Raw genomic sequence first — 17,773 nt, 5'->3', positions numbered from 1 at the left:
AAGCTGCGGAACCCTCTGTGGGGTGGCCAGGAGGCAAAACGGGTCTGTGGCAGGGCTGGTGCTGGCAGAGGTGAGGTCTTGCCCTGGGTTGCGGTTCCTGTTTGTGGGACGGGTTGTCGGAGAGCCCTTTTCTCAACCAAGGATGTGGCACGCTCTGTCCTCACAGCTTCGAGCTCTGGGGCTGCGTGGTCCTTGTGGACCCACGTGCCTGCGTGGGCTGTCCCTCTCCTGTGGAGTTCCTGGCCCACACCTGAGCAGAGGACATGGCCTGTGCCACCTGCTAGGAACCCTCTGAGCTGCAGAATGGGGGTGGACATGTGCTGCCGTCTGTGTACTCGGGCCAGCCCAGCCATCCCCCCCCGGGGACAGGTGGTCTGTACCACCCATGGATGGCTCTAGTACAGAACCCCTTCTCCCCGCTCCGTGGGCTCGAAGGTAGCTGTGGACCATCCTGTTAAATGGGGGCCCTTTTTCTTCTGGCCAGTGGCCAACTTGCGCTTGGGCAATGTGTATCTTGGTGCTATCCGCCCGGTTCTCTGCATCCTCGAGCACCCATGTGGCACCCGGACCCTCTCAGTGCCTCTGCATTGCTTGTCCCCTCCTCCTGATCCTCGGCAGACCCCGCTGCCACCGGAGACCAGCAGGCAGCACGTTGCTCCCCGCAGGCTGTGGGAACGATGCAGGTGGAGGGCTGCCTGGCACGCTTGGTGGCATAGCCAGGCGGCGGGGCGGTGGTGCGGGGCTCCTGCCGTGTGCATCCCGAGGACGGCGAGGCAGGCGGGGAGCCTCAGACACGTGGAGTGTCCCCTACGAGGACACGAGTGCCTGCAGCTGGGAGCAGAGGGCTGGAAGAAAGGGTGTCTCGGCCCATTCTCCTCCGCCCTCACGCAGCTCGGCCGGGCCGGGCCGGGCCGCGCCGTCCGCAGCGGCGTAACGCCCTCGGTGCTCGGCGCCGACCGACCCGCCCGCCCCGTCCGTGCGGCGCGGTGCGCTGTCTCTTTAAGAGCCTCCCTGCGTGTTTCAATCTCGGAGTGACGCGAGCGCAGTCGGAACGTATGCAAATCAAACGCCCGCCGCCGGCCAATGGGCGCCGGCGCTCGGCTGCCGCCAGCCAATGGGGTGGCGCCTCCCGGCGGGGCGCCGGCTCGCCCCATATAAGGAGCGCCTTCTCCATAAAAGGCAACATTGTATCGCTTTATATGGGGGCGGCGCGGCGCGGCGGGGGCGGCGGCGGAGCGGGGCCGTGAGCGCGGAGCGGGCGGCGGGGCCATGGCGGGGCCGGCCTGACCCGACCCGACCCGACCCGCGCCATCGCCGCCGCGATGTTGCCGAGCCAGGCCGGGGCCGGGAACGGCGCCGCCGCCGCGCTGGCCCGCGGCTCCGGGTTGGGCCGGTCGCCGGTACCGGTGCCGCGTGGGGCGAACGGCGGCGGGGCAGCGGCGGCGGCGGGGCCGCCCGGGGGCCGCCTGGAGCGGGAGGCGTTGTACAGTGGCAGCGAGGGCGACTCGGAGTCGGCCGAGGAGGAGGAGCTGGGCGGCGAGCGGCGCGGCGTGAAGCGTGGCCTGGCCGAGGCGGCGGCGGCGGCGGCGGGGCCCGCGGCAGGAGCGGCGGCGGCCGCCTACAGCGGCGGCGGCGTCGGCGGCGGGGGCGGCGGGGCCGTGAGCGGCGCCAAGCCCGGGAAGAAGACGCGGGGCCGGGTGAAGATCAAGATGGAGTTCATCGACAACAAGCTGCGGCGCTACACCACCTTCAGCAAGAGGAAGACCGGCATCATGAAGAAGGTGCGGCCCCGGGGCTCCGGCCGGCGCGGGGCGGGGGCGGCCGGCGCTATCGGCTGGCACTCACCTCTCCGTGGCCGGCGGCCCGGCGGGAGCCCTGGCCCCTGGGCGGAGCGCGGCCGGGCCGAGCGGGGAGCCGGCCGGCGGGGCCGTGCCCGGAAACGGCGGCGGCTTCCCGGTCCCGCGGGGCGGGGGGGGCGGCCCGGCAGCGGCTCCTTCCGGGGAGCTGCGCGGGAGGCTCTGGCGGGGCCGCTTGTCGCCGGCGGCCGGTCCCTGGCGTCGGTGGGGCAGCCGGGAGCCGTCACGGAGCCCGGGACCGAGGGATGCCGGGCCGGTGGTCCCCAGCCGGTTGTTGGCGCCCGGGGATGCCCGTCCCGGTGCAGTCTCCAGCCTTCGGTTGGAGCTGACCGGCGCCCCGGTGGCCCTCGGGGGCTTTTCTCCGTAAGCCGTTGGTGGGTGCTATGGTAGTCCTGGGGCACGGCCGGCCTGCCCTGCACCACCAAGGCTGGCCCCTTTGGCCGCGGAAGGGCCCGGCGCCATGTCTCGGTCGGTCCAGAGGGCTCACCGTGGTTCCTGGTGGCTGGAGCCGTTGTGCAAGGACAGATTAGAAACTTGGGGGGATTTAGTGTGTAGTTGGATGCTGCTGCCTTATCTGCATCGCTGTTGGCGCTCGTAGCATCCTCTGAACGACTGGGCAGTGCTGCGTCCCAGCTGAGCATCCAACTGAGCTGGGCTTTGTGCACCCTGGGGAGGTGGGAATGGCTGTGGGGTACCGCTGGGCACGTCCTGGCTGTGTGGGATGCAGCATGAGGCCATCCTATCTATGGTGGCTTGCGCGAGACTGCTGGGTGTACCGTGATGGCGTACAAAGAGTGTTCATCCTGGCGCACAGGTCAATCCCGGGGGTGGGTGGTATCCTCACTGCAGGGCTGCTTGGGTGCAGCCAGGCTCAGGACTGTGAAGACTGAAAGGGGAATCGGGGTCCTGGCCCGGCTGGGGTGTCAGTCAGGGGAAAGAGGCAGCAGAGACACGTGGGCTGAGTAGCATCCTCTCACATGGCTCAATGGAGGTGAGGGGGGGAGGCATCCAGGTGTACCTGGAGAAGCGGGTGGGATGCCCAGAAAGGGGATGGCACAGCGTCCCCGTGTCCTCGTGCTACTCTCCTGAGGGGACCGGTTTTGTCCTGTGGCCTCTTGGCATGCGCATCCCTTAAGGGAGTGCTGCAGGAGATGGAAACACAGCATGGGGCACTTCAACCTGTAGGCAACCAATCTTGAGTTGGTTTGAGAATCCACAGCTCCTCTGGGGTGACAGGGAGCTGGAGCTGGTGTGAGCAAAAGGAGGGCCATGCTGGGAGCACAGGGACATGCCAGGGACTCTTGTGTCCTGCACTGTACGTGTCCCTGCTGTCTGTGACTCTCTGTTCTTCCCTTGTGCTGCTGGCAGGCCTATGAGCTCTCCACGCTGACGGGCACTCAAGTCCTGCTGCTGGTGGCCAGCGAGACGGGCCATGTGTACACGTTTGCCACACGGAAGCTGCAGCCCATGATCACCAGTGAGACGGGGAAGGCGTTGATCCAAACGTGCCTCAACTCCCCAGACTCGCCCCCGCGCTCGGACCCCACCACTGACCAGCGCATGAGCGCCACGGGCTTTGAGGAGACGGACCTCACCTACCAGGTGTCCGAGTCGGACAGCAGTGGGGAGACCAAGGTAATGTGCCTGTGCACCCTGGGGGGCACGGGCCGTGCCCCTTGGGGCTGTGCTGGGAGCCCTGATCGTCCCCAGCCCTCCTTGAACAGCAGCTTGGGAAGCTGAGGATGGGTCCCCTCTTGCTGCGACTCCAGCGAGCTCGTGTCGTGGCCTCTCAGGGCTGGCTCCTTCCCTTGGCTGGCGGTAGTGGGGGTTCGGAGAGGGAGGGAAGCGGGTGGCAGGTGTCCTGGCCCTGGCCTTTGCAGCGGGGCTCCCCACCGGCCCAGCCCACCCCCCTGGCCAGCTCTCGGCGCCGTTATCTCTCCCCGGGCGTCTCCGTGCTCTTGCACTCATTGATAAAAATTTGATTCTGCCTCCATGGCCTTATAAGGCCTGGTTTCCCTCGCCAGAGTCCCTGGCAGGGCCCCTCACATTCCTTATAAGCTGCAGCTGTCTCTTGCTTTGGTGCTGTTTTGGAAGGGGGCAGGGAGGACATGGGGAATGGAAACATTTCGCTGGACGGGCCGCTTCTGCTCCCTGCCTGGTGTCCCTTGCAGGCGCCGGCCCTTGCCTGCCCGTGTTACTTGTGGCCTCTCGCCCAGGGTGCTGCCGAGGGCCTGCCCGTGGGTGCAGGGTCAGGCAATGGCCCTTTTCTTCTGGAAGGGCCCTGTCTCGTCCCTGCATCCCCTCGTGCTGTTTCTCGGAGCTACTGCTGCTTCCTTTGCAGGCTGGGGCTTAGATCCGCAGGCGCTTGGAGACGGGAGGCGGGGGAGTTTGTGGTGCAAAGCTAGGACGACATGCTGAACTGGGGGTTGTGGCACAGCTTCCCGGGCCTTCCTGGAGTGCTGTTGGGGGCTGTGAGTTGCTGCAGCCCTGCTGTACCGGTGCTCATGGCGTGGGTGCTGGGCTTCCTGCAAAAGCATCTTTTAAGATGAGCTGTGGCCTTGCTCTAGGAGCCCTCTGGCCAACTGTACATGAACCACAGCAGCATCCTTGCCATACAGTAGCCACTGAACGTTAAGCAGACAGAACCTGGAGAAGGGTGTTTGGGATCTCTGTGCTGTAATCCCAAAGGCGTCGAGTGCAACCCTGAGATGTGCCCAGTGTGTTTGGGGCTACAGGGGCGTTCAGCTGCGTGTTTGTATCCTGTGGCAGCCCAGCAGCTCTGGTTGTGGTGATGCTGGGTACCCGGCAGCCATGATTCCTCCGTGCCCTCTTCCCTATGTGTGCGCAGTGCAAGCAAAAGCCAAAAACCAAGCAAAAGCTTATAGTTGCTGAGCCCTGAGAAATATAAGCAGTCCCAGAGATCCCTGCAGGCAGAGGAGCTGTGGTGGGCCAAGGTGTTGCTGGCTGGAGAGCTCTGTGCTGGAGCCTGTAAGAGTCCCTGGGAAGGCTTCCTGCTGATGGGAGCCCAGCAGCAGTCCTGGCTGTCCCAGTCTGGCAAGACTCCCCTGGGTGCCTCCTAGTGTGAGCTGTGCCAGCCCCTTCCAGCGGGCAAAGGACCCCATTGTCACCAGCAGTTTCTCCATTGTGCAGCCTGTGTCTGTCGAGACTTGTGTCTTTTGGACTTTTCCTAGATGAAAAGGCGAGTCCCGTGGCCATTTTGTAATGAGATAAATTACCTGTGCCTGGAATTATTTGGAGGCACAGGAAGCGCTGTGCATGGCAGCTGACCTATCCCTGGCACGGGGCTTGTCCACATCATGTCCCTTAAGATTTTCCCTGAAAATGCTGCTGGGTGGCTCCAAAGGAAGTGTGCTTTTGGGGTGCAGTTACTCTGCAGAGGAGATCTTAACGCAGCTTCTCTCTGCCCTCTTTCTCATGCAGCCCCTACTTAATACTCTGCAAGCTCCATCCCAGTACTCACGAGTAGTAATGCTTCATGCGGGGTGCCTTGTGGCCCCAGCCAGCATTTGTTGTGGGGCTGGAGTAGCCCTGTGGCCCTGTCTTCTGATTGACATTCTGGTTAAACCCACCCCTGGCCTGCTGAGAGTTCTTGTCATGGCAAGCCCTGGGGCTGGGGACAGTCCCACCCTGACCCTCCCCAGTCCTACTGTGCCTTCTGCAGGGCTGGAAGCCTGGCTTGGTGCTCTGTCAGAGATCAGCCCAATTCAGATAGACCGAGAAGCCCTCTGAGGGTGAAGGGCGCCTGTGGGTGGGCCTTGAGGGGTGGCTGGCATCCTTGCTGAGGGGTGGGTGGTACACAGGGCTGGGTTACAGGTGCCTCAATGGAGGAGGTGGCAGGAAATCAAGTGCCTGGACTGTCAGGTCCAGCCACATAGGATGCTCTGAGAAGGTTGGGCAGTTGCTCCCCAGCCTGCCTGTCAACTCTGTTTCCTGGACTTCTGTAGGGACAAAACCTGCTTGTGTTCGGCTGCTGCAGCAGAGGGGGAAGCGATGCAGCCAGGCTGTTACCTGCAGTCAGCAGCCTGCTGGTATTCCTCTGTGCTGCAGCCAGCAGCAGCTATGAGATGCTCCTGCTGTGCCAAACCCAAACTCCCTGCCATGGAGCTGAGCCTGGACCGCAGCTGGGACTGGGGCACGCTGTACTTTCAAGACAGGAGCTATATCCTCACTGTGATACTGTCGTGCCCTGACCTGTCTGATCATTTGCGGGCCCCAAAGGATACAGTGCCCTCATGTAATCTCCTGGGTTTGATTATGTGGGAGAAGGGATTCTGGAGGAAGCTCAGGGGCTCTAGATTGGGATGAGAGCATAGGAGCAGTCCTGATCTGGTTATCTCTTGGGGTGGGGGAAAGGTGGGAATTCCTGCCGCATCTGGAATGCAGACCAGATGTTGGAGACCAGATTGGTATTTCCCACGTGCTTCCAAGGCCCATTGTCCCACAGTGTCTGCGGAATAATGCTGGATGGTGAGTCTGGGCCATGCTGAACAGCATTGTCCTAGGCAGCCCCCAGAAGCTGTGGCGTGGGGTTGTTTCTGTCCCCAAGACCCTGCTACGGTCCAGGATGGGCATCGGATGGCCTGTCATCCACTCACGCTGTGTAGCATTTATCAAGCACGCACGGTGGTGTGGGTCTGTGCAGACATCTCCCGACACTACGCTGCACCTCTCTGCTGCGTGTCGATTCCCCAGGCACTGCTCTGCGAAATGAAGCTTGCAGTGAGCTGTGGTGGGGAAGAGATGTGCAGCAGGGTCAGGAAGGGAAGGGACTTCAGGGCTGCTGTGCTGCCTCGGGGCTTCTCCATGGCCTCTTGGGCAATCTCTGCTGAAGGTGACCCATGACTTGGCTCCTACTGAAGGCTGGCCTCATGCATGTAGTCTGGGCTTTGCAGGGTGCTGGGGGGAGCAAGGCGCCCAGGGGCTCTGAGGCATCCTAGATAGGCATGGGGAGAAGGCAATGGGTGTCCAATCCCAAGGTCTCTCCCAGCTCTCTTTCTGTACCGGGAGCTATTGCTGTAGCCCATGAGAAAACACAGCAAAGAATGGAGGAATCTGAGTCTCACCACTGGCAGAGTAGGGAGAGCAGAGATGGGACATGCATAGTTTGAGCCTGCTGGCACAGCTTCCCTCCCAAGCGCCTCTGCACAGGTCATGCTATGAGGTTTGCCCTCATAGTATCAGGGAATACTGAAGTTTGCCCTTGTGCTTTTAGAGAGTCCTTGGAATCCCCCCAAGTAGGATGCTGTGAATCTTTTGGGATGCCTCCTCCAGCCGTGAGAGTTCGGAGAGCGGGGGGATGCTAAGTGCCCTGGCTGCTTGGTGACTATATCTCAGGGTGTTACAGCCTCAGGGCTACGCCTGGGAATGAGGGAGCCTGGCTTTTCCAGCTGGGAACGGGACCCGCCCTGCTCTGCTATGGCTCCCATGGCCTGGTGGGCCAGGGGGAGCTCTGCCCTGTCACCCACGTGGGGAGAGCGCCCACAGCCTCCATGTCCCATGTGGGATGGCAGGAGTTTGTGGTTGAGCTAATGGAAAGTGTCTCTGCTGGGCTCCGCTCTGTTATCACGTGCCTCTTCTAATTCGGACTTCAGGGATTCCGGTGCCAAGGCGGAGGGGCGTTGCTCTCCTCCCTCCCCAGGCCCTGGGGCACAGCTGAGTGCCCGGGATTGGCTCCCCCTGTCCAAAATGGGCTGCCTTCCCTTTTTTAGCTGTTCGTTGAGCTGTGAATTCCTCGTTCCTGGCAGCTTGACAAGCTGGGAACAAGGCTTAGCACGTGGGAGAGCTGGGCCCACCAGCCTGCAGCGGGAGGGGTGGGAGTGTGGCAGCCTTAACTCTTCCCAGGCGTGCCGGCAGCCATGGCAGGGCAGGGGGACAGCAGGTCCCTTGTGGCCTGTGGCGGAACAGTGTATTTGCGGTCTGCTGTTGGCCAGCTGAGCAGGGCAGGAGAGGGGCCATGGAGACCCTGGGCATCCAAAAGGGGATTTGGAGGAAGGAAGCACGGGTATCGTGTTGGTCTGGGTTGGTTCTTCCAGATCCGAGCCGCGTCCAGCCACATGCGTTGTGGCTGCGGAAACTGGGGTGTTACATGCCCTGCAGCCTGGCGTACATGTTCCTCCCGTGTTCCCAAGTCCAGGTGGCCAGCCTCTCAGGCTAGCATTTGCCCAGCCCGGGGCACTTTTCCTCCTGGTGCTCAGCTTCCCTGGCGATGCTGTCCTCAGGCAGGCACAGGGCTCCGACACTCCTTGCAGGACTGTGGTGCGTGTTGGCTGTAGCTAACATGTGGGGTCCCTCGGAAGCATTTGCCTCATGCCGATCTCCTGCTGGTACACCAGCAAATGGGTGCTTCCCCTTTGCTCCGGGAGATTTGTGGAAGTATTCCTCAGGGCCTGCCAAAGCGGCTGTCAGGACTGGGCTCGGGCCACCCTGGTGTCCGGGTTTGGCCTTGCTCACCTCTCCCTTGCTGTTTTTGGTGTACGGCTGCCTTTAAGAGCCAGTTCTCGGCTAATTCTTGGCCATGTGTTTCCTGCCATAAGGGAAGTGGTGTGTGTTCCTGACAGGAGACAGTGTGTTTGCCTTTACGTCTGTCCCTGCAAGGGCTGCTTTTGCCTGGTGTGTGCCAAAAAAGAGGCTGTTCTCTTCTTGGAGGCTATGGGGACTCCTGGGGAGGGGAAGAGTTGCTTCGTCCCCTGTTGTCTTGCAGGGAAGTCTCTCAGGGGACCCGTGTGGCCCTGGGCTTGTATCCAAGGTTTACGCTGAGCTCTCTCCAGCTCTCCTCATGCTGCATTATTGGGCACAGTCTCCTCATGTTTGTACAAGTAACTCCTCTCTGCTACCTTGGCTCTGCTCCGCGTGCTGGCAGCGGGCTATGGGGTATGGTTTAGCACGGGGATGCAACCTACGGAGCCTGGTTTGATCTCATGGGTGCACGTTGACCAGATCCAAGGCCTGGTCTGAGTTGTCACAATCTCTCCTTCCCCAGGACGCACTGAAACCAGCGTTCACTGTCACCAACCTGCCGGGGACAACGTCCACCATCCAGACCGCCCCCACCACCTCGACCTCCATGCAGGTCAGCAGTGGCCCGTCATTCCCCATCACTAATTACCTGGCGCCAGTGTCTGCCAGCATCAGCCCCAATGCCGTCACCAGTGCCAACGGGACAGTGCTGAAGACTACTGGAGCCAGTGCAGTGACATCTGGGGGCCTCATGCCGATACCCACCGGCTTCACCCTCATGTCAGGTCAGTGCCTTTAGGGGCTGAGGACTGCATCCATCCGTCTCTGCACCTGGAGTGTGTTGCTGCTCTCTCCAGAGGAGAGGGGACCTAGTGACAGGAGGAAACAGAGTGGTTGCTGCTGTAGGGTGAACCTGGCTGGGATTCCTTGCTTGAGCCCAGCCAGGCCAGTGGCTGGAGAAGTGTCATGTAGTGTCTGTTTCCTTAGAGTGCTGCTAGCTGGCCCTGCGGCTGGGAAGAGCACGGTGTCAGGGAGCTGAGCTGGGACCCCAGGGCAGCACCGAGAAGCCTGGAGGGAGTGAAAAGAGCTGGTGGTGACAAAGCCTTTCTTTCTCCCTCCTTTCGGCAGGTGCTTCCCTTTCTCCGGGGACCCCTACCATTCCTCTCACTCAGTTACAGCCGCACTCCCTGGCTCTTTCCAGCCAGCAGGGCCAGGTGGTCACGGGTACGGCTGGACAGCTGCAGCAGGCACAACAGACAGTCTTCCGCTTCCCTGCCAGAGCTGGAGGGCAGATCGTGTCGCTGACAGGTCAGCACTCGCTTCTCCTCCGCTTGCTTGAGATGGGGGGATGGAGGCGTCTGTGGGGGTCCTGGTCCTGGCCAGAGAGCTGACCCCCAACTGAGGTGGGAGCGCAGAGGAGGCAGAGCGCAGGGCACCCTGGCTGTGGGGGAGAGAAGGGAAGACAGGGCACAGAATGCTTGGCATACACAGGAGCAGCATCCTGGGGGGATACAGACCAAGGGAAGCAGCGGGTTGTCAGTCTCCTGCCCCAGGGTTTGCCCTGTGGCTGGCAAATGCAGAGGAGATAGGTCCCTAGTGCAGCTGTGCTAAGGCTGAACTGTGCTGCTAGAAGGACTGATGGGAGGAGACCACAGGGGCTTAGACACCCAACGGATGCTTTTTTGAGTGCTGGCATTTGGCTCTGAGCAGCTGCCCTTGCTTTTGTGTTTGGATCTGCAGTCAGTCACTGAACCACGGTGCAGAGGATAGATTAGGAGAGACCCAGAGCGGAGGAGGGAGTGGTGCTGCTGTGCTGCCTTGTGTACAGTGTCCTTTGTAGGAGCTTCTTGTTGTGCTGAGTCAAGGATCTCCAGGTATTGCACTGGGGCTGGGCATGCTCCTGGATGGAGTTTCAGAGCAGGGCTAGGCTCTACTTTGTGGGGGCAGCCATCATTTGGGGTCTGGCACTGAGAGCGATACAGTATTTCTTGTGTCCTGCCTGTTTGTGCCCAAGTCGATGAGTCTGATAGCCTGCATGCTTTCTTGGAGCCCTTAACGGCTCCTGTGGGCCCAGGCAGACAGCGTGATCCCATGCAAGGGGACGGAATTTACCTTGTGATCTGTAGGAGCTAAGAGAATAATGGATGTGTGTCTCTGTTGTATGGTGTGTGAGGAGATGCCCGGTCTGAGTGAGGTCGTTGGTGATTCCTGGCCTCTGCCATCCCTTGCTCTTCCCTCTGGAGACAGGACCTGAGCCTGACGGGGAGCTTTCTGTGCCGAGCTCTGTCTCTGGAGCTGAAGAGCTTTGCAGTGAGCGGGCTGGGCCGGAGGCTGTGTGGCCATGCCCCTGCAGCTCTGGGGTGCACGCCGTGTGGCCCAGTGGTCTCTAATCCCTGTGTTAGGGCACTGCAATGTCCTCGAGGCTACAAGCCGGGTGAGATAGCTGTTCCCCGAGTGCTCTGGGGGCGATGGAGCTGTGCTCTGGAGTGTGAAGACAGCAAGCCCTAGCTGGGCTGGTCGTTTGGGTTCTTGGAGTTCTGCTTGGTGCAGTGAGATGATCCTTGTGGGGCTGGCTGAGCGTGGGCAGTGCTGGGGGCATGTGCTGGGCCCTCTCCTCCCAACGTCTTCTGTGCTGTGTCTTGGTGGATCCGGCAATGCTGAGGAGGGCCCCAGACATTCCTGAGCCATGCCTGGGAGCTGGACAAAAGCTGCTGTGGCCTTTTCTTTTCTCTCTGGAGCCCTGTAGGCCAGCTAACCCTTCCTTGGGCCCTGTGTGCCAGGAAAGAGGGGGTTTTAGCTTGCTCTTTGGGGCAGGGCCTGGTTTCTACCAGGTGCTGGTTTTGGCAAGCCTTCCCCAGCTCCAGTGCAGAGCCACACTGCAGAGCTGTGTGCGGCCAGAGAGGGACTGGAGGGCTTTCGCATGGCCCAATGTGCCTGTATCCCTGCTGAGCCACAGGCTCATGGGCTCCTCTCTCACCTCAGGTGGTACCATGGCTCAGCAGGTCCCAGTCCAGGCCATCCAGGTGCACCAGGCACCGCAGCAAACGTCTCCCTCTAGTGACAGCAGCACTGACCTTACCCAGACCTCTTCCAGCGGAACAGGTAATTTGGACGTTATGGTAACCACGTTCTGTCTTCTTTCCTAACCACTGCTGATAACAACCCACACCAATAGACCTCACGCCTGCCCCTGGCCCAAGATCCTTCTTCAGACCAACTCTATCCCAGCCTTTCTGACAGCTTCCCAGGTGTATTTATCCCTGTTGCTAGCCCCTGGGCTATGCTGTGTCTAGGTAGGGCACCTTACAAAGGGTTTCGGAGACTTTCCAGATACATCATCTGCTATTACTTGCAGCATGGGGCTCGGAACAGGTTGCCCAGTTCTCAGATGGTTTCTTAGTGAGCCAGCATTGTCCCTAGCACATGGCACTGGCTCACATCTATTTGAGATTTTTACTGTATATGCGGAGGACACCTCTGCTGTCAGCAAAATCTGAGTTCAGTGCTGAGCGCAGGCTGAATCCAGTTCAACAGTGTTATTAAAGCTTCATCAGGCAACTCGTATCTTAAGTTGAATCCAGTCCTGGGATACTTGGCTACTGTGCTTTTCTGTCCTCTCATACTCGCTCATGAAAGGAGAGGTTTGAACTCTCCTGCCTGTTCCCTGGGGCTTTTCCCCAGGAGCTTGGGAGAGCAAGATGGGTATCACCATGCACCTGCTGCTTCAGGACAGCATGCTAAGGGTGGCTGAGGGAGGGATGCTGAGCAGGTGTGTGAGTGTAGCAAGGTTCCTTTCGTGTGGCTCACGTGTAGTCTGTCCTGGTGCCAGTGACCCTCCCGGCGACCATCATGACGTCGTCTGTGCCAACCACTGTGGGTGGCCACATGATGTACCCCAGCCCACATGCAGTGATGTACGCGCCCACATCTGGCCTTGCGGACGGTGGACTCGCAGTCCTCAACGCTTTTTCACAAGCGCCCTCAGCGATGCAGGTGTCCCACGGCCAGGTCCAGGATCAGGGTAAGACAGCTGTCTGTCAATACTCCCTTGAGTGCTCTGACACCCTGATTTTTCTCCTTCTCATATGTATTTATGCTGTCTGTTAATTTCAGAGAATTTGCTTCTAAGTAGTCCTAGTGGCTGTACAAAGGCCTGGCAAGGGGGATGCTTGATGCATGCTTTTAGATCCTGCCGTTCTCCTATGCAAAGGATTGCTTGAGCCGTTTGCTGGGGAAAAAGGGTGAAGTTTGCTGTGATGGGTGGCATGTGGGGCAGGCAGTGGAGGGAGCTAGGAGACTCTGGAGAGGACACGTGGTTGCACGAGGGGGCAAAGCAGCATGAAGCCACGCAGGCAAGACTTGGATTGAGAGCTTGTGCCTGCTTCTCCCAGCATTTGGAAAGCTAGCGCATGTGACTTTCTCTGGTGATGCCTCCATGCATGCAAACAGGCACATTCACCCTTGTGAACCCCCATGGAGCTCAGAGAAAGGACCCATGGAGAAGGACTGGTTAAGGGACGGTGTCATTTGTGCTCTCTCTCTGTGGCAGGTGGCGTCCCCCAAGTGTTCCTGACAGCCCCATCAGGCACCGTTCAGATCCCGGTCTCAGCTGTCCAGCTTCACCAGGTAGGTGGAGAGTGGTACTCACGGGTGTTCAGGGGGTGTCCTTGCTCTGCCCGTGCCTATACACCCTTTGTAAGTCTGGGCAGAACCAGGCCCTTGGGTAGGGCCAGTCCTCACGTCTGGGAAAGATGTCAGTGCCACCCACCCTTGGATGAGGAAGTCTTGCCCTCCTTGGACAGGTGCCCAGAGAGGAGAGTGCCACCCTGGCTGCTGGCACACACGGTCTCAGGGCATGCTGTCCCCCAGTGCTTCCTCCTCCCTTTTCTCTCTAGATGGCTGTCATCGGGCAGCAGAGCAGCAGTGGCAGCAGCCTGACGGAGCTGCAGGTGGTCAACTTGGACACCTCACACAGCGCCAAGAGTGACTGAGAGGCCTCTGCTGCCGGCCTTGTGCTGTCCCTGGCTTGTCATGCCGGTGCTGGGGCTGGTGGCAATTCCTTCTCGTACAGACTGCACCAGTTATTTATTGTTGCCTTTTCACGTTTCCTTCATCCACACATGCACACACACACACACACACACACACACACACACACGCACCCACTCACCCCCCCCCTACACACACAGGCATGCGCGTGGGGCTGCAGGACCCACCTGGGCTGGAGCTGTGCTGGAGCCATGCAGGGCTTGGGAGCGTTTGGATGCTGCGATAGCTGTGCTTGTCTCACGCCAGCCAAAGAAACGTGTCTCTTGAGGAGAGGATTGCTCTGCGCTGTAAATAAGTACTGCGGGCCATGCTCAGCTGGAGGCTCCGGCTCCTTCTGGGCGCTCCGAGTCACCTTGCCCATGAGTGTTTGCTCTGCGTGGGGCTTAGCTCAGACCCAGAGCCATCCTGCGAGCGCAGCTTGGAGCAGAGCGGGCCGAGGCTGTGCTGCTGGCCTCAGCAATGTGCCTTTGTGGGGGTGAAGGGTTCTGGCCGCAGCAACTCGCCCTGGGCTCTGGACAGGGGCGAGTGGCCAGTTTGCATGTGCATCTCCGGGCCTGCACGCCCTCCCTCTGGAGGGCAGGGCACAGCCTGCAGCAGATGGCCCAGTCCTCCTTGTATGCGCTACAGCGAGCCCTCTGCCCTCAGTGCCTCCTTGCTGGGCTGCCCGGCAGACTTGCAGCCTGCCTGGCTCTGCCCGGGCGGCCGCCCTCCCGCAGCTGAGGTGGTCAGTGGATGCCCAGGAGCACAACGATGCCCCGGGAGAGCTCCTGGGGGGGCTCCGTGGCCAGCCTAGCCCCACACTCTCTTCTTAGCCCTCGCACTGCTTGCGGACTCCGTACACCCAGGGGAACGTGGCTGGGTCTTTCCCACATCCCCCTGCAGCTCCAGCCAACGCTTTCTGAATTTCTGTGTCTGATGCAAGTTGGAGAAACAACTCAAGTGTCAAAGGGAAGAGCCCCATGGGGCACTGAGCTCCTGGGTAGGCGGCAGGCTCTTCCTCTGAGTGCCAGGGTGACCTGCAGGCCATCCTGGGCTGTGGAGGAGCAGCTGCGATGCCTGTTGCGGGCTCAGCAAGGCCGGGGGAGAAGGGCTGGAGCATGCTTGGTCCTGCATGGGAGTTGCTGTGAATGGCTCTGCTACCTAGCCCTGTCCCTGGAGGGAGAGTGAGCAAGTGAGAGAAGCTGCTGAATCTTTAGGGGAAGAAGCAGCTACTGTAACTTTTTTTTTTTTAAGTTAAAGACAAAAGAAGCCTTGGAGAAAAAAGAAAAAAAAAAAAAAGGAAAAAAAAAAAAAGAAAATGACTTTATTTTTCTAAGTGTTAAACTCAGTATTTATGTAATTCTTTAAGGAATAAAAGTTTGGCTCCTGTACAGTTTTCATGGGGTTTGTACCAGGGGGATGGGAGAGGGGTGGGTGGGCATGGAGGCAGGAAAGGGGCCTTGCTTTTGAGTTTGTATTGTAACTTTGGACATGTTCCCTCAGCATTAGCGTTTAAGCTGCACTCTCCACCCACCAGCGTGTGCCAGGGGATCAAGCTGAACAGAGTGGGATGCTTGTTTCCCTCTACCTGTACTGAGGACTCCATACCCATCATTTTGGGCTTTAACGGGCACAAGGCAAGTGAAGCAGTGGCCGTTCTCTAGAAGTGGGAAACCCATCCCTCAGGAGCAAGGGGCTCGCAGTGTGCCTGGGAGCCAGAGATGGGCTGGGGTTCCTGATGGCTGCCCTGTTCACCTCTGGTCCTGGGACCTCTGGAGCTTGTCACTGCTTTTGGTGTGGAGCAGTGCTACCTGTGCCTAAGGGATATGGGCATCCCCACTCCTCCCTGGGTGGCGAGTGGCTAGCAGTGGCTGATCCCTGCTTTCCCCTGCTCACTCTGCGGGTAGCATCTCCTGGACTCCTAGCTGATGATCTGGGCTGTAGTTTCCCCTCTACGGCAGTTCCTTAGCGCACAGACATGGACAGGTCCCCTCCAAGCCCCCTGTGCAAAGAGCTCCCGGAACGGTCTTTTCAGCCCTCTGTCTGTTATGCAGCCTGGGAAGGACTCGTGGGGAGTGGGGTTGGCCCATCTGGTGAGAGTGACATTGCATGCTGCCTCCCCTTAGTATCCTTGCTCCGAGAGCGATGCGTACCCCGCAGCTCGGAGCACGTGGGAGTGCTGTGCCATGTGGCATCGCTAGGTCTATGAAAGCTGCTCAGTGATGCTTCCAAAACAAGGCTGGGTACCTAGGAGTTCTTCCAGGGAGAAGGATGGGATTGGGGTTTGCGTTGTCCTTTGCCCCAGCACATCACTGTGGCCTGGCTTTGCTCCGCTTTGCTTGTGCTAGCAGGGTGGAGCAGAGCTGTTGGGCCAGGATGGCAGCAGTGCCCCTGCTGCTGCAGGGGGTCTGCATCCCCTCCCTGGCTCCCCAAAGGCAACTGCTGGTTAAACGCTAATGGTGTATTTTATTTAAGTGCAGACTTGTAAGAACACTTGTGTATCAGGGATGAAATGGCATTTATTGTGTGGTGACATTTTTAGTTCATTTTACTGGTTTGAGGGTTGTGTGTGTGCGTGTGTGTGTGTGCGCGTGTGTACGCATAAGTGTGTGTGGGATTATTTTTTTTTTTTTTCCCTCCAGTTTCCAGGGTTGTGTTTCTGGAAGGATGTGGAAGTAATCACAGTACTATGTACAGAGCTTTCTTTTGTATTAAAAAAAAAAAAAATTACTCTTTCAATAAATGTTATCATTTTGTGCACAGATTTGGGATCTCGGCTGTGCTTTGCGGGAGGGGACGACACGCACCTTAGGTAGGGCCAATGAAGGGGGATCAGAGGCAGATTCCTGCATCTGTGTACTACGGCGGGTGGGGGGCTTGTATGGACGCGATGTGGCAAAGAGGGGCTCTTTGCAAAAGTCTCCGTCCCCGCTGCCTCCTGCACAGGTGAGACCTGACCAGCTGGACTTGTACTGTGGGAGTCCCAGAGACAGTGGGTGGGCCAGAGGGGGACTGTGGTGGAGAGCAGGGCTGTGAGGGCTGTCCTTTCTGAAAGCTCGGGAACGGTGCTGGTGAGCAGGGCATGGCGTCCAATCAGGAGAAATAAAAACCAGGAGTGAGGAGGAACGGGGACTTTCGGAAAAGAATTGTTCTAATTCAGGAGCGTTAACAGGGAGGAGCAGGAGGACCCTGAAGCAAGAGTTAAACCCGGGAGGACAAACAGCCCGTGTTGCTTACGGGATAGTTATGCAACAACTAAAGCCTAGGAAAAGGAATTTTTGCCATTGTAACATCAAAGAAAAGATGATCCCCAGGCCTGGCGCCAGGTGGACTATGTATTGATAACCTACCACAAACCGAAGGAGGACAGAGATATTTTTTTACTAGTGACAGAGGTATTTCCAGGATAGATAAAAAGTTTTGTGTGATGCTGATGTTAAGGTAGTGTTTACCTGATGTGGTACTCAACAGATAAGGGATGCTGGCCAAGGCCGTGTCATGCAACCGGCATCTCAGAGCATCCAGACGTGGTGGTGGGTGGGTGCAGTACCATCCCCAGGCCTTTGGACAAGGAGAGAGAACCAACTGGGCTTTGAAATAAACCAGTTGAAAGGCCGCAGGCAGAACAGCTTCCTCTGACGTTGACAGGTGTCTGATCCAGTTCTCCAATGAAAATGAGGTTGTTTCCCCTCCCCTCTTCCAAGTCCGTTACTTGTGGACACCTGGTGTCTTTAAGGATGGAGCTTAACTATTGTCTTCAAGAGGCCCAGGGCCAGGACTGTGAAATTCCCTGCAGAAAACTGCTATTCAAAGTCCAAACCAGAGAGGCATTACTTAAAGTCAGGTCAGAGGCGGATGCCTGTAGGCCCCTAGAAGCCAGGACAAGGGCACATGGAGGCTCAGTAAACCGCCTAAAGGTGGGAAAGAAACCAAAGGGAGAAGGGCTCGTTGTGATCATCAGTGCTGCTGGGTCAACGGTACGCCAGCTAAAAATGCAACTACTAGCCTCTACATAGCATCGGGTCCTGGAGCAGATACCAGTGTAACGTAAGGAAAACTTAGCACTGGTAAAAGTCTGTGCGGCAGAGGGACTGCACTATTCGTCACAGCGCGATTTGAAGAAAATACATCTCAGTGTAGCAGAAGAGAAGGCTGTAAAGCGCTTAGGAGCAAAACACAGATGAAATGGCTCTTTCCCCACTGGGAGGGGAGGTGCTTCACTTCGACGGGTTACACCACAGCCAGCCCCATGGTCAGCATGCCTACGCGGATACGTCTCGTGGTTCAGCACCACAAACCCCATGTACACAGGGGTCTGTGTGGGACATATAAAACTCCTAACATGGAGCAAGACACCACAGACATAACCTTTATTTTTAGGATAAATGACTAAGCATGGCATCAAGACGATC

The 17,773-nt window shown here is 58.8% G+C and overlaps 1 protein-coding gene across 2 annotated transcripts; it reads left to right on the top strand.

Annotated features, from left to right (window-relative positions):
- The first annotated feature begins 1,212 nt into the window (after positions 1-1,212).
- Positions 1,213-16,125, top strand: SRF (serum response factor). 2 transcript variants are annotated; one of them, XM_063327975.1, is made up of 8 exons: positions 1,213-1,781; positions 3,225-3,491; positions 8,857-9,118; positions 9,462-9,641; positions 11,316-11,435; positions 12,163-12,354; positions 12,883-12,959; positions 13,229-16,125. In XM_063327975.1, exons 1-8 carry the CDS (start codon positions 1,323-1,325, stop codon positions 13,322-13,324), a joined length of 1,653 nt encoding a protein of 550 aa, XP_063184045.1. In that variant the 5' UTR covers positions 1,213-1,322; the 3' UTR covers positions 13,325-16,125. The 2 variants fall into 2 exon arrangements, with proteins under 2 accessions (XP_063184045.1, XP_063184046.1); XM_063327976.1 differs by lacking the exon at positions 9,462-9,641.
- Positions 16,126-17,773: the final 1,648 nt, after the last annotated feature.

The sequence above is a fragment of the Chroicocephalus ridibundus genome, chromosome 3 (assembly GCF_963924245.1).
Source record: "Chroicocephalus ridibundus chromosome 3, bChrRid1.1, whole genome shotgun sequence".
In the NCBI taxonomy this organism is placed as follows: domain Eukaryota; kingdom Metazoa; phylum Chordata; class Aves; order Charadriiformes; family Laridae; genus Chroicocephalus; species Chroicocephalus ridibundus.
This window is presented reverse-complemented; position numbering and strand designations above follow the sequence as displayed.